We start from the raw sequence: 16,633 nt of genomic DNA on the forward strand, positions 1-16,633 counted from the left end.
CCCATCCACAAGAGGAGCATTCCTCAGCATGAGCCCACCCCTACCCCCCATCCACAAGAGGAGCATTCCTCAGCATGAGCCCACCCCTACCCCCCATCCACAAGAGGAGCATTCCTCAGCATGAGCCCACCCCTACCCCCCATCCACAAGAGGAGCATTCCTCAGCATGAGCCCACCCCTACCCCCCATCCACAAGAGGAGCATTCCTCAGCATGAGCCCACCCCTACCCCCCATCCACAAGAGGAGCATTCCTCAGCATGAGCCCACCCCTACCCCCCATCCACAAGAGGAGCATTCCTCAGCATGAGCCCACCCCTACCCCCCATCCACAAGAGGAGCATTCCTCAGCATGAGCCCACCCCTACCCCCCATCCACAAGAGGACCATTCCTCAGCATGAGCCCACCCCTACCCCCCCATCCACAAGAGGAGCATTCCTCAGCATGAGCCCACCCCTACCCCCCATCCAAAAGAGGAGCATTCCTCAGCATGAGCCCACCCCTACCCCCCATCCACAAGAGGAGCATTCCTCAGCATGAGCCCACCCCTACCCCCCATCTACAAGAGGAGAATTCCTCAGCATGAGCCTACCCCTACCCCCCATCCACAAGAGGAGCATTCCTCAGCATGAGCCCACCCCTACCCCCCATCCACAAGAGGAGCATTCCTCAGCATGAGCCCACCCCTACCCCCCATCCACAAGAGGAGCATTCCTCAGCATGAGCCCACACCTACCCCCCATCCACAAGAGGAGCATTCCTCAGCATGAGCCCACCCCTACCCCCCATCCACAAGAGGACCATTCCTCAGCATGAGCCCACCCCTACCCCCCATCCACAAAGAGGAGCATTCCTCAGCATGAGCCCACCCCTACCCCCCATCCAAAAGAGGAGCATTCCTCAGCATGAGCCCACCCCTACCCCCCATCCACAAGAGGAGCATTCCTCAGCATGAGCCCACCCCTACCCCCCATCCACAAGAGGAGCATTCCTCAGCATGAGCACACCCCTACGCCCCATCCACAAGAGGAGCATTCCTCAGCATGAGCCCACCCCTACCCCCCATCCACAAGAGGAGCATTCCTCAGCATGAGCCCACCCCTACCCCCCATCCACAAGAGGAGCATTCCTCAGCATGAGCCCACCCCTACCCCCCCATCCACAAGAGGAGCATTCCTCAGCATGAGCCCACCCCTACCCCCCCATCCACAAGAGGAGCATTCCTCAGCATGAGCCCACCCCTACCCCCCCATCCACAAGAGGAGCTTTCCTCAGCATCCACATCGATTGTCAGCAAAGATGTTTGCTCGTGTGTGTCTTTCTCTCTTTGTGTGTGTATGTGTGTGTGTGTCTTTCTCTCTCTGTGTGTGTGTGTGTGTGTGTGTGTGTGTGTGTGTGTGTGTGTGTGTGTGTGTGTGTGTGTGTGTGTGTGTGTGTGTGTGTGTGTGTGTGTGTGTGTGCTTAGACATTGAATTCATTAACCTCTCTGGGAAATGTGGACGCTAGCGTCCTGCATGGTCAACATCCAGTGAAAATGCAGAGCGCCAAATTCAAATAAATTACTATAAAAAAACAAACATGAAATCACACATGCAATACACCAAATTAAAGCTACACTTGTTGTGAATCCAGCCAACTTGTCAGATTTCAAAAAGGCTTTACGACGAAAGCACACCAAACGATTATGTTAGGTCAGTACATAGCCACAGAAAAACACAGTCATTTTTCCAGCCAACGAGAGGAATCACAAAAATCAGAATAGAGATAAAATTATTTACTAACCTTTGATGATATTCATCAGATGATACTCATAGGGCTTCATGTTACACAATACATGTATGTTTTGTTCGATAAAGTTCATATTTATATCCAAAAATCTCAGTTTACATTGGCGCGTTACGTTCAGTAATGTTTTGCTTCCAAAACATCTGGTAATTTTGCAGAGAGCCACATCAATTTACAGAAATACTAATCATAAATGTTGTTGAAAACACAAGGGTTATACATGGAACTTTAGATAAACTTCTCCTTAATGCAACCGCTGTGTCAGATTTCAAAAAAGCTTTACCAAAAAAGCACACCATGCAAAAATCTGAGTACAGCGCTCAGAGCCCAAATAAGCCATAAAGATATCCGCCATGTTGTGGAGTCAACAAAGTCAGAAATAGCATTATAAATCTTCACTTACCTTTGATGATCTTCATCAGAATGCACTCCCAGGAATCCCAGTTCCACAATAAATGTTTGACTTGTTCGATAAAGTCCATCATTTATGTCCAAATACCTCCTTTTGTTTGCGCGTTTAGTACACAATCGAAACTGATGACGCGCTGGTAGGTCCAGGCGAAAGTTCAGACGAAAAGTCATATTACAGTTTGTAGAAACATGTCAAACTAAGAATAGAATCAATCTTTAGGATGTTTTTATCATAAATCTTCAATAATGTTCCAACCGGAGAATTCCTTTGTCTTCAGAAATGCAATGGAACGCAAGCTACCTCTCATGTGAATGCGCATGACCAGCTCGTGGCACTCTGCCAGACCTCTGACTCAATCCCCTCTCATTCCCCCTCCTTTATAGTAGAAGCATCAAATAAGCTTCTAAAGACTGTTGACATCTAGTGGAAGCCTTAAGAAGTGCAATATGACCCCATTTCCACTGTATCTTGGATAGGCAAAGAGTTGAAAAACTACAAACCTCAGATTTCCCACTTCCTGGTTTTTGCCTGCCATATGAGTTCTGTTATACTCACAGACATCATTCAAACAGTTTTAGAAACCTCAGAGTGTTTTCTATCCAAATCTACTAATTATATGCATATTCTAGCTTTTAGGACTAAGTAGCAGGCAGTTTACTCTGGGCACCTTTTTATCCAAGCTACTCAATACTGCCCCCCCAGTCCCAAATACGTTTTAAATGTAACAAAGAAGAACAAAGCTCTCCTAACCTGTGTGAATCATATACAGTTCTGTTGTGATGTAGAGGGATCAGTGGGCTACTGTAGGTATTAGGAGGGCTTGGCTATCTCTCTGTCTGGGGTCAGTGGGCTACTGTAGGTATTAGGAGAGTGTCACGACTTCCGCCGAAGTCGGTCCCTCTCCTTGTTCGGGCGGCGTTCGGCGGTCGACGTCACCAACTTTCTAGCCATCGCCGATCCACTTTTCATTTTCCATTTGTTTTGTCTTTGTTTTCTACACACCTGGTTTCTATTCCCCAATTACATGTTCATTATTTAACCCTCTGTTTCCCCCATGTTTGTGTGCATGTTTGTATATAATGTTCAGGTCGTTACTTGTTGGCTGGTATTGTTTGCCGGGTTCGTTATTACGCCCGTTATTTACGAGCGACCGGTATTTTGCGCCTGATTCCATGCACCAGTTACCCACAGCCATGACAGAAACAGAGTCAGCATGAGCAGTTACCCCGGTACGAGGGGTCGATGGAGCGCTGGGAGAGAAGAGGAGTTCCTCCAGCGCCTCCACCAGCACCACCAAGGACACCACTGATCACCCCTCCTTCACCCGGTTCCAGTGAGACAGACAGTTATTTGCTTGACAATCACCAGCTGACTAAATTTGGTGACCGCCACAGCCCTAGTCACAGTGCTACCAGAAATGTTCTCCCCTTATTTGGTGACCGCCACAGCCCTAGTCACAGTGCTACCAGAAATATTCTCCCCTTATTTGGTGACCGTCACAGCCCTAGTCACAGCGCTAGCAGAAATGTTCTCCCCTTATTTGGTGACCGTCACAGCCCTAATCACAGTGCTACCAGAAATATTCTCCCCTTATTTGGTGACCGTCACAGCCCTAGTCACAGTGCTACCAGAAATGTTCTCCCCTTATTTGGTGACCGTCACAGCCCTAGTCACAGTGCTACCAGAAATGTTCTCCCCTTATTTGGTGACCGTCACAGCCCTAGTCACAGTGCTACCAGAAATGTTCTCCCCTTATTTGGTGACCGTCACAGCCCTAGTCACAGTGCTACCAGAAATGTTCTCCCCTTATTTGGTGACCGCCACAGCCCTAGTCACAGCGCTAGCAGAAATGTTCTCCCCTTATTTGGTGACCGTCACAGCCCTAGTCACAGTGCTACCAGAAATGTTCTCCCCTTATTTGGTGACCGTCACAGCCCTAATCACAGTGCTACCAGAAATGTTCTCCCCTTATTTGGTGACCGCCACAGCCCTAGTCACAGTGCTACCAGAAATGTTCTCCCCTTATTTGGTGACCACCACAGCCCTAGTCACAGTGCTACCAGAAATGTTCTCCCCTTATTTGGTGACCGCCACAGCCCTAGTCACAGTGCTACCAGAAATGTTCTCCCCTTATTTGGTGACCACCACAGCCCTAGTCACAGTGCTACCAGAAATGTTCTCCCCTTATTTGGTGACCGTCACAGCCCTAATCACAGTGCTACCAGAAATGTTCTCCCCTTATTTGGTGACCACCACAGCCCTAGTCACAGTGCTACCAGAAATGTTCTCCCCTTATTTGGTGACCGTCACAGCCCTAGTCACAGTGCTACCAGAAATGTTCTCCCCTTATTTGGTGACCGCCACAGCCCTAGTCACAGTGCTACCAGAAATGTTCTCCCCTTATTTGGTGACCGTCACAGCCCTAGTCACAGTGCTACCAGAAATATTCTCCCCTTATTTGGTGACCGCCACAGCCCTAGTCACAGTGCTACCAGAAATGTTCTCCCCTTATTTGGTGACCGCCACAGCCCTAGTCACAGTGCTACCAGAAATGTTCTCCCCTTATTTGGTGACCGCCACAGCCACAACTAAACACCTTCTTTGCCCGCTTTGAGGATAATACAGTGCCATCGTCGCAGCCCGCTAACAAGGACTGCGCCCCCCATCTCCTTCTCCGTGGCCAACGTGAGTAAAACATTTAAACGTGTTAACCCTCGCAAGGCTGCCGGCCCAGACGGCATCCCTAGCCGCATTCTCAGAGCATGCGCAGAACAGCTGGCTGGTGTGTTTACGGACATATTCAATCTCTCTCTATCCCAGTCTGTTGTCCCCACATGCTTCAAGATGGCTACCATTGTTCCTGTCCCCAAGAAATCTAAGGTAACTGAACTAAATGACTATCGCCCCGTAGTACTCACCTCTGTCATCATGAAGAGCTTCGAGAGACTAGTCAAGGATCATATCACCTCCACCTTACCTGCCACTCTAGACCTAGTTCAATTTGCTTACCATCCCAATAGGTCCACAGACTACTCAATTGCCATCACACTGCACACTGCCCTATCCCATCTGGACAAGAGGAATACCTATGTACGAATGCTGTTCATTGACTACAGCTCAGCATTTAACACCATAGTACCCTCCAAACTCGTCATTAACTCGTCATGAAGCTCGAGACCCTGGGTCTCAACCCTGCCCTGTGCAACTGGGTCCTGTACTTCCTGACGGGCTGCCCCCAGGTGGTGAAGGTAGGAAACAACATCTCCACTCCGCTGACCCTCAACACTGGGGCCCCACAAGGGTGCGTGCTCAGCCCCCTCCTGTACTCCTTGTTCACCCACAACTGCGTGGCCATGCACGCCTCCAACTCAATCATCAAGTTTGCAGACGACACAACAGTAATGGGCTTGATTACCAACAACAACGAGACGGCCTACAGGGAGGAGGTGAGGGCACTCGGAGTGTGGTGTCAGGAAAATAACCTCTCAGTCAACATCAACAAAACAAAGGAGATGATCGTAGACTTCAGCAAACACCCCCCTATCCACATCGAAGGGACAGCAGTCGAGAAGGTGGAAAGTTTTAAGTTCCTCGGCGTACACATCGCGGACAAACTGAAATGGTCCACCAACACAGACAACATAGTGAAGAAGGCGCAATAGTGCCTCTTCAACCTCAGGAGGCTGAGGTTAATGATCATGCTGTTTAATCAACGGATTACATTAGGACCTATCCAAGCCTGGACATAACCAGGGTTAGGGAGTAACGGATTACATTAGGACCTACCCAACCCTGGACATAACCAGCGTTAGGGAGTAACGGATTACATTAGGACCTACCCAACCCTGGACATAACCAGGGTTAGGGAGTAACGGATTACATTAGGACCTATCCAAGCCTGGACATAACCAGGGTTAGGGAGTAACGGATTACATTAGGACCTACCCAACCCTGGACATAACCAGCGTTAGGGAGTAACGGATTACATTAGGACCTACCCAACCCTGGACATAACCAGGGTTAGGGAGTAACGGATTACATTAGGACCTACCCAACCCTGGACATAACCAGGGATAGGGAGTAACGGATTAAATTAGGACCTACCCAACCCTGGACATAACCAGGATTAGGGAGTAACGGATTACATTAGGACCTACCCAACCCTGGACATAACCAGGGTTAGGGAGTAACGGATTACATTAGGACCTATCCAAGCCTGGACATAACCAGGGTTAGGGAGTAACGGATTACATTAGGACCTACCCAACCCTGGACATAACCAGGATTAGGGAGTAACGGATTACATTAGGACCTACCCAACCCTGGACATAACCAGGATTAGGGAGTAACGGATTACATTAGGACCTACCCAACCCTGGACATAACCAGGGTTAGGGAGTAACGGATTACATTAGGACCTACCCAACCCTGGACATAAGCAGGATTAGGGAGTAACGGATTACATTAGGACCTACCCAACCCTGGACATAACCAGGGATAGGGAGTAACGGATTACATTAGGACCTACCCAACCCTGGACATAACCAGGATTAGGGAGTAACGGATTACATTAGGGACCTACCCAACCCTGGACATAACAATAGTCTTAATACAGGAATTGTCACGGATCCCTCCGGAACTGTTATTATGCACACCTGGTTCTCATTCCCACCGATTGTGTATAAATGTGCTCTTTGTTCACCATTGGGCTGTCGATTATTGTTCCAATGTCCATTGGTAGTGTGAGTACCTGTGCTGTGTTGTTTTGGGTTTTGTGTCGCTTGTATTGTGCAGATGTTACGGGTCTCGTCCCCGCGTGGTATCATTGTGTGTGTTACGGGTCTCGTCCCCGCGTGGTATCATTGTGTATGTTACGGGTCTCGTCCCCGCGTGGTATCATTGTGTGTGTTACGGGTCTCGTCCCCGCGTGGTATCATTGTGTATGTTACGGGTCTCGTCCCCGCGTGGTATCATTGTGTGTGTTACGGGTCTCGTCCCCGCGTGGTATCATTGTGTATGTTACGGGTCTCGTCCCCGCGTGGTATCATTGTGTGTGTTACGGGTCTCGTCCCCGCGTGGTATCATTGTGTGTGTTACGGGTCTCGTCCCCGCGTGGTATCATTGTGTGTGTTACGGGTCTCGTCCCCGCGTGGTATCATTGTGTGTGTTACGGGTCTCGTCCCCGCGTGGTATCATTGTGTATGTTACGGGTCTCGTCCCCGCGTGGTATCATTGTGTGTGTTACGGGTCTCGTCCCCGCGTGGTATCATTCTGTGTGTTACGGGTCTCGTCCCCGCGTGGTATCATTGTGTGTGTTACGGGTCTCGTCCCCGCGTGGTATCATTGTGTGTGTTACGGGTCTCGTCCCCGCGTGGTATCATTGTGTGTGTTACGGGTCTCGTCCCCGCGTGGTATCATTGTGTGTGTTACGGGTCTCGTCCCCGCGTGGTATCATTGTGTATGTTACGGGTCTCGTCCCCGCGTGGTATCATTGTGTGTGTTACGGGTCTCGTCCCCACGTGGTATCATTGTGTGTGTTACGGGTCTCGTCCCCGCGTGGTATCATTGTGTATGTTACGGGTCTCGTCCCCGCGTGGTATCATTGTGTGTGTTACGGGTCTCGTCCCCGCGTGGTATCATTGTGTGTGTTACGGGTCTCGTCCCCGCGTGGTATCATTGTGTGTGTTACGGGTCTCGTCCCCGCGTGGTATCATTGTGTGTGTTACGGGTCTCGTCCCCGCGTGGTATCATTGTGTGTGTTACGGGTCTCGTCCCCGCGTGGTATCATTGTGTATGTTACGGGTCTCGTCCCCGCGTGGTATCATTGTGTGTGTTACGGGTCTCGTCCCCGCGTGGTATCATTGTGTGTGTTACGGGTCTCGTCCCGCGTGGTATCATTGTGTGTGTTACGGGTCTCGTCCCCGCGTGGTATCATTGTGTGTGTTACGGGTCTCGTCCCCGCGTGGTATCATTGTGTGTGTTACGGGTCTCGTCCCCGCGTGGGATCATTGTGTGTGTTACGGGTCTCGTCCCCGCGTGGTATCATTGTGTATGTTACGGGTCTCGTCCCCACGTGGTATCATTGTGTGCGTGTATGTTACGGGTCTCGCCCAGTGTATTTATTCGGGGTACTCCTCGCTCTTTTGTTTGGGTTTCAACCCTGTGTTTTGTTTACGTGTTGGTTTTTGTCTTTGTCCTCGTGCCTTTATACGGCACGCTGTAATTTGGGAAATAAAACCCTCTATTATGCATTCCTGCGCCTGTCTCCTGATCCCTTATACCAGCGTGACAAGATTAAGGGGCTGGAGTGATTTTCCCACTAAGTTCTCTTATCTCTTTGCGACTTTTATTTAAAATATAGATATAAAAGTCTTCACCTGTAAACATAGGTTCATTTAGAAATTGTTTGATGGTGCTTTTGCCTTTTATTTGTAACCCTCCTGTGTTTCTCCAGTGTAAAGACTTCTTCAGGCCCGGGCGGGGGATTTATGAAGACCTGTGTCGCAGACTGCCACTTTACTCTTCAGACTTTACAGATGGTGGGCTAAACTCCTATGATAATCAGCTCTTTCTGCCAACACCTCAGTGGTGCTCTGTTTCCCACTATCAGTATTATTCTCACATTTTGTCAACTCCATTCCAGATAGAACATCAGTATGTTACTGTGTATAAACTCCATTCTAGACAGAACATCAGTATGTTACTGTGTATAAACTCCATTCTAGACATTCTAGATAGAACATCAGTTTGTTACTGTGTATAAACTCCATTCTAGACAGAACATCAGTATGTTACTGTGTATAAACTCCATTCTAGACAGAACATCAGTATGTTACTGTGTATAAACTCCATTCTAGACAGAACATCAGTATGTTACTGTGTATAAACTCCATTCTAGACAGAACATCAGTATGTTACTGTGTATAAACTCCATTCTAGACAGAACATCAGTATGTTACTGTGTATAAACTCCATTCTAGATAGAACATCAGTATGTTACTGTGTATAAACTCCATTCTAGACATTCTAGACAGAACATCAGTATGTTACTGTGTATAAACTCCATTCTAGATAGAACATCAGTATGTTACTGTGTATAAACTCCATTCTAGACAGAACATCAGTATGTTACTGTGTATAAACTCCATTCTAGACAGAACATCAGTATGTTACTGTGTATAAACTCCATTCTAGACAGAACATCAGTATGTTACTGTGTATAAACTCCATTCTAGACAGAACATCAGTATGTTACTGTGTATAAACTCCATTCTAGACAGAACATCAGTATGTTACTGTGTATAAACTCCATTCTAGACAGAACATCTGTCACACCCTGGCCTTAGTTATCTTTGTTTTCATTTATTATTTTAGTTAGGTCAGGGTGTGACATGGTGAATGTATGTGTTTTTTGTAGTGTCTAGGGTGGTTGTAAGTAAGGGGGTTTATTAGAGTAGTTGGGTTTATGTTTAGTATAGAAGTCTAGCTGTGTCTATGGTTGCCTGAAGGGTTCTGTCACGTTCCTGACCTGTTTTCTGTTAGTTTTTGTATGTGTTAGTTGGTCAGGACGTGAGTTTGGGTGGGCAGTCTATGTTTTCTGTTTCTATGTTGGTTTAGGGTGACCTGATATGGCTCTCAATTAGAGGCAGGTGGTTTTCATTTCCTCTGATTGAGAGCCATATTAAGGTAGGTGTTTTCACACTGTTTGTTTGTGGGTGATTGTCGCTGTGTCTGTGTTTTTTGCACCACACGGTACTGTCTCGTCTCGTTCGTTCGTTCTTTCCTGTTCATGTGTGCTTCGTGATATGTAGTTTGCATGTTCAGGTCAGTCTACGTTGTTTGTTTGTTATTTTGTAATATTCAAGTATTAGTTCGTGTCAGTGTTCGTCGTGTCTAATAAATTCATTATGTCTACATACCTCGCTGCGTGTTGGTCTGATCCATGCTCCTCCTCATCCGAGGAACGTTACAGGTTCTCAATCAGAGACAGATGTCATTAATTGTCTCTGATTGGGAGCCATATTTAAGGCAGCCATAGGCACTAGGTTTTTGTGGGTAATTGTCTGTGTCTATGTGTAGTGGTTGTGTCAGCACTATCTGGATTTATAGCTTCACGGTCGTCTGTTTGTTGTTTTGTTTCATTTTTCTTCTTAAAATAAAGAGAAGATGTATTTTTCACGCGCTGCGCCTTGGTCCAATCTCTCTCCCTTCGACGATCGTGACAACATCAGTATGTTACTGTGTATAAACTCCATTCTAGACAGAACATCAGTATGTTACTGTGTATAAACTCCATTCTAGACAGAACATCAGTATGTTACTGTGTATAAACTCCATTCTAGACATTCTAGATAGAACATCAGTATGTTACTGTGTATAAACTCCATTCTAGACATTCTAGATAGAACATCAGTATGTTACTGTGTATAAACTCCATTCTAGATAGAACATCAGTATGTTACTGTGTATAAACTCCATTCTAGACAGAACATCAGTATGTTACTGTGTATAAACTCCATTCTAGACAGAACATCAGTATGTTACTGTGTATAAACTCCATTCTAGACAGAACATCAGTATGTTACTGTGTATAAACTCCATTCTAGACAGAACATCAGTATGTTACTGTGTATAAACTCCATTCTAGACAGAACATCTGTCACACCCTGGCCTTAGTTATCTTTGTTTTCATTTATTATTTTAGTTAGGTCAGGGTGTGACATGGTGAATGTATGTGTTTTTTGTAGTGTCTAGGGTGGTTGTAAGTAAGGGGGTTTATTAGAGTAGTTGGGTTTATGTTTAGTATAGAAGTCTAGCTGTGTCTATGGTTGCCTGAAGGGTTCTGTCACGTTCCTGACCTGTTTTCTGTTAGTTTTTGTATGTGTTAGTTGGTCAGGACGTGAGTTTGGGTGGGCAGTCTATGTTTTCTGTTTCTATGTTGGTTTAAGGGTGACCTGATATGGCTCTCAATTAGAGGCAGGTGGTTTTCATTTCCTCTGATTGAGAGCCATATTAAGGTAGGTGTTTTCACACTGTTTGTTTGTGGGTGATTGTCGCTGTGTCTGTGTTTTTTGCACCACACGGTACTGTCTCGTCTCGTTCGTTCGTTCTTTCCTGTTCATGTGTGCTTCGTGATATGTAGTTTGCATGTTCAGGTCAGTCTACGTTGTTTGTTTGTTATTTTGTAATATTCAAGTATTAGTTCGTGTCAGTGTTCGTCGTGTCTAATAAATTCATTATGTCTACATACCTCGCTGCGTGTTGGTCTGATCCATGCTCCTCCTCATCCGAGGAACGTTACAGGTTCTCAATCAGAGACAGATGTCATTAATTGTCTCTGATTGGGAGCCATATTTAAGGCAGCCATAGGCACTAGGTTTTTGTGGGTAATTGTCTGTGTCTATGTGTAGTGGTTGTGTCAGCACTATCTGGATTTATAGCTTCACGGTCGTCTGTTTGTTGTTTTGTTTCATTTTTCTTCTTAAAATAAAGAGAAGATGTATTTTTCACGCGCTGCGCCTTGGTCCAATCTCTCTCCCTTCGACGATCGTGACAACATCAGTATGTTACTGTGTATAAACTCCATTCTAGACAGAACATCAGTATGTTACTGTGTATAAACTCCATTCTAGACATTCTAGATAGAACATCAGTATGTTACTGTGTATAAACTCCATTCTAGACATTCTAGATAGAACATCAGTATGTTACTGTGTATAAACTCCATTCTAGACATTCTAGATAGAACATCAGTATGTTACTGTGTATAAACTCCATTCTAGACAGAACATCAGTATGTTACTGTGTATAAACTCCATTCTAGACAGAACATCAGTATGTTACTGTGTATAAACTCCATTCTAGATAGAACATCAGTATGTTACTGTGTATAAACTCCATTCTAGACAGAACATCAGTATGTTACTGTGTATAAACTCCATTCTAGACAGAACATCAGTATGTTACTGTGTATAAACTCCATTCTAGACAGAACATCTGTCACACCCTGGCCTTAGTTATCTTTGTTTTCATTTATTATTTTAGTTAGGTCAGGGTGTGACATGGTGAATGTATGTGTTTTTTGTAGTGTCTAGGGTGGTTGTAAGTAAGGGGGTTTATTAGAGTAGTTGGGTTTATGTTTAGTATAGAAGTCTAGCTGTGTCTATGGTTGCCTGAAGGGTTCTGTCACGTTCCTGACCTGTTTTCTGTTAGTTTTTGTATGTGTTAGTTGGTCAGGACGTGAGTTTGGGTGGGCAGTCTATGTTTTCTGTTTCTATGTTGGTTTAGGGTGACCTGATATGGCTCTCAATTAGAGGCAGGTGGTTTTCATTTCCTCTGATTGAGAGCCATATTAAGGTAGGTGTTTTCACACTGTTTGTTTGTGGGTGATTGTCGCTGTGTCTGTGTTTTTTGCACCACACGGTACTGTCTCGTCTCGTTCGTTCGTTCTTTCCTGTTCATGTGTGCTTCGTGATATGTAGTTTGCATGTTCAGGTCAGTCTACGTTGTTTGTTTGTTATTTTGTAATATTCAAGTATTAGTTCGTGTCAGTGTTCGTCGTGTCTAATAAATTCATTATGTCTACATACCTCGCTGCGTGTTGGTCTGATCCATGCTCCTCCTCATCCGAGGAACGTTACAGGTTCTCAATCAGAGACAGATGTCATTAATTGTCTCTGATTGGGAGCCATATTTAAGGCAGCCATAGGCACTAGGTTTTTGTGGGTAATTGTCTGTGTCTATGTGTAGTGGTTGTGTCAGCACTATCTGGATTTATAGCTTCACGGTCGTCTGTTTGTTGTTTTGTTTCATTTTTCTTCTTAAAATAAAGAGAAGATGTATTTTTCACGCGCTGCGCCTTGGTCCAATCTCTCTCCCTTCGACGATCGTGACAACATCAGTATGTTACTGTGTATAAACTCCATTCTAGATAGAACATCAGTATGTTACTGTGTATAAACTCCATTCTAGACAGAACATCAGTATGTTACTGTGTATAAACTCCATTCTAGACAGAACATCAGTATGTTACTGTGTATAAACTCCATTCTAGACATTCTAGATAGAACATCAGTATGTTACTGTGTATAAACTCCATTCTAGACATTCTAGATAGAACATCAGTATGTTACTGTGTATAAACTCCATTCTAGACAGAACATCAGTATGTTACTGTGTATAAACTCCATTCTAGACAGAACATCAGTATGTTACTGTGTATAAACTCCATTCTAGATAGAACATCAGTATGTTACTGTGTATAAACTCCATTCTAGACAGAACATCAGTATGTTACTGTGTATAAACTCCATTCTAGACAGAACATCAGTATGTTACTGTGTATAAACTCCATTCTAGACAGAACATCTGTCACACCCTGGCCTTAGTTATCTTTGTTTTCATTTATTATTTTAGTTAGGTCAGGGTGTGACATGGTGAATGGATGTGTTTTTTGTAGTGTCTAGGGTGGTTGTAAGTAAGGGGGTTTATTAGAGTAGTTGGGTTTATGTTTAGTATAGAAGTCTAGCTGTGTCTATGGTTGCCTGAAGGGTTCTGTCACGTTCCTGACCTGTTTTCTGTTAGTTTTTGTATGTGTTAGTTGGTCAGGACGTGAGTTTGGGTGGGCAGTCTATGTTTTCTGTTTCTATGTTGGTTTAGGGTGACCTGATATGGCTCTCAATTAGAGGCAGGTGGTTTTCATTTCCTCTGATTGAGAGCCATATTAAGGTAGGTGTTTTCACACTGTTTGTTTGTGGGTGATTGTCGCTGTGTCTGTGTTTTTTGCACCACACGGTACTGTCTCGTCTCGTTCGTTCGTTCTTTCCTGTTCATGTGTGCTTCGTGATATGTAGTTTGCATGTTCAGGTCAGTCTACGTTGTTTGTTTGTTATTTTGTAATATTCAAGTATTAGTTCGTGTCAGTGTTCGTCGTGTCTAATAAATTCATTATGTCTACATACCTCGCTGCGTGTTGGTCTGATCCATGCTCCTCCTCATCCGAGGAACGTTACAGGTTCTCAATCAGAGACAGATGTCATTAATTGTCTCTGATTGGGAGCCATATTTAAGGCAGCCATAGGCACTAGGTTTTTGTGGGTAATTGTCTGTGTCTATGTGTAGTGGTTGTGTCAGCACTATCTGGATTTATAGCTTCACGGTCGTCTGTTTGTTGTTTTGTTTCATTTTTCTTCTTAAAATAAAGAGAAGATGTATTTTTCACGCGCTGCGCCTTGGTCCAATCTCTCTCCCTTCGACGATCGTGACAACATCAGTATGTTACTGTGTATAAACTCCATTCTAGACAGAACATCAGTATGTTACTGTGTATAAACTCCATTCTAGACAGAACATCAGTATGTTACTGTGTATAAACTCCATTCTAGACATTCTAGATAGAACATCAGTATGTTACTGTGTATAAACTCCATTCTAGACATTCTAGATAGAACATCAGTATGTTACTGTGTATAAACTCCATTCTAGACATTCTAGATAGAACATCAGTATGTTACTGTGTATAAACTCCATTCTAGATAGAACATCAGTATGTTACTGTGTATAAACTCCATTCTAGACAGAACATCAGTATGTTACTGTGTATAAACTCCATTCTAGATAGAACATCAGTATGTTACTGTGTATAAACTCCATTCCAGATAGAACATCAGTATGTTACTGTGTATAAACTCCATTCCAGATAGAACATCAGTATGTTACTGTGTATAAACTCCATTCTAGACAGAACATCAGTATGTTACTGTGTATAAACTCCATTCTAGACAGAACATCAGTATGTTACTGTGTATAAACTCCATTCCAGACAGAACATCAGTATGTTACTGTGTATAAACTCCATTCTAGACAGAACATCAGTATGTTACTGTGTATAAACTCCATTCCAGATAGAACATCAGTATGTTACTGTGTATAAACTCCATTCCAGATAGAACATCAGTATGTTACTGTGTATAAACTCCATTCTAGACAGAACATCAGTATGTTACTGTGTATAAACTCCATTCTAGACAGAACATCAGTATGTTACTGTGTATAAACTCCATTCCAGACAGAACATCAGTATGTTACTGTGTATAAACTCCATTCTAGACAGAACATCAGTATGTTACTGTGTATAAACTCCATTCTAGACAGAACATCAGTTTGTTACTGTGTATAAACTCCATTCTAGATAGAACATCAGTATGTTACTGTGTATAAACTCCATTCTAGACAGAACATCAGTATGTTACTGTGTATAAACTCCATTCTAGATAGAACATCAGTATGTTACTGTGTATAAACTCCATTCTAGACAGAACATCAGTATGTTACTGTGTATAAACTCCATTCCAGATAGAACATCAGTATGTTACTGTGTATAAACTCCATTCCAGATAGAACATCAGTATGTTACTGTGTATAAACTCCATTCTAGACAGAACATCAGTATGTTACTGTGTTTTAGTAATCAGGGTAATTGAAGCAAGTATGTTTATTGAGTGTTTGAGTTGACACCTAGCCTCCTCCTCCCTCTCTCCTCCTCCTCCTCCTCCTCCTCTTCCTCTCATCCTATCCTCCCTCTATTTTTCTCCTCCTCCCCCTCTCCTCCCTCTCTTCTTCTCCTCCCTCTCACCTCCTCCTTCTCACATCCTCCCTCTATCCTCCTCCCTCTATCATCCTCCCTCTATCATCCTCCCTCTATCATCCTTCCTCTATCCTCCTCCCTATATCATCCTCCTCCCTCTATCCTCCTCCCTCTATCAACCTCCCTCTATCATCCTCCCTCTATCATCCTTCCTCTATCCTCCTCCCTCTATCATCCTCCCTCTATCCTCCTCCCTCTATCCCTCTCCCTCTATCTTCCTCCCTCTATCATCCTCCCTCTATCATCCTCCCTCTATCATCCTCCCTCTATCATCCTTCCTCTATCATCCTCCCTCTATACTCCTCCCTCTATCATCCTCCCTCTATCCTCCTCCCTCTGTCCTCCTCCCTCTATACTCCTCCCTCTATCCTCCTCCCTCTGTCCTCCTCCCTCTATCCTCCTCCCTCTATCCTCCTCCCTCTATCATCCTCCCTCTATCCTCCTCCCTCTATCATCCTCCTCCCTCTATCATCCTCCCTCTATCCCTCTCCCTCTATCCTCCTCCCTCTATCCTCCTCCCTCTATCCTCCTCCCTCTATCATCCTCCTCCCTCTATCATCCTCCTCCCTCTATCCTCCTCCCTCTATCTCCTCCCTCTATCCTCCTCCCTCTATCCTCCTCCCTCTATCCTCCTCCCTCTATCCTCCTCCCTCTATCATCCACCCTCTATCATCCACCCTCTATCATCCTCCCTCTATCATCCTCCCTCTATCCTCCTCCCTCTATCCTCCTCCCTCTATCATCCTCCTCCTCCCTTTCCTCCTTCTCCTCCTCTACTCTCCTATCCTCCTC

General features: G+C 44.9%; 1 protein-coding gene across 1 annotated transcript in view; it reads left to right on the forward strand.

Annotated features, from left to right (window-relative positions):
* LOC120036364 (sodium bicarbonate transporter-like protein 11) overlaps positions 1-16,633 on the forward strand; it is a gene marked incomplete at its 5' end in the record, with an annotated part of 57,578 nt that overhangs the window by 16,317 nt on the left and 24,628 nt on the right. The window contains one exon of the mRNA XM_038982839.1: positions 8,651-8,735. Within this exon, the coding sequence (XP_038838767.1) occupies positions 8,651-8,735 (85 nt within the window). The remainder of the gene's footprint in view (positions 1-8,650; positions 8,736-16,633) is intronic.

Source organism: Salvelinus namaycush, unplaced genomic scaffold (assembly GCF_016432855.1).
Source record: "Salvelinus namaycush isolate Seneca unplaced genomic scaffold, SaNama_1.0 Scaffold1317, whole genome shotgun sequence".
Lineage (NCBI taxonomy): Eukaryota > Metazoa > Chordata > Actinopteri > Salmoniformes > Salmonidae > Salvelinus > Salvelinus namaycush.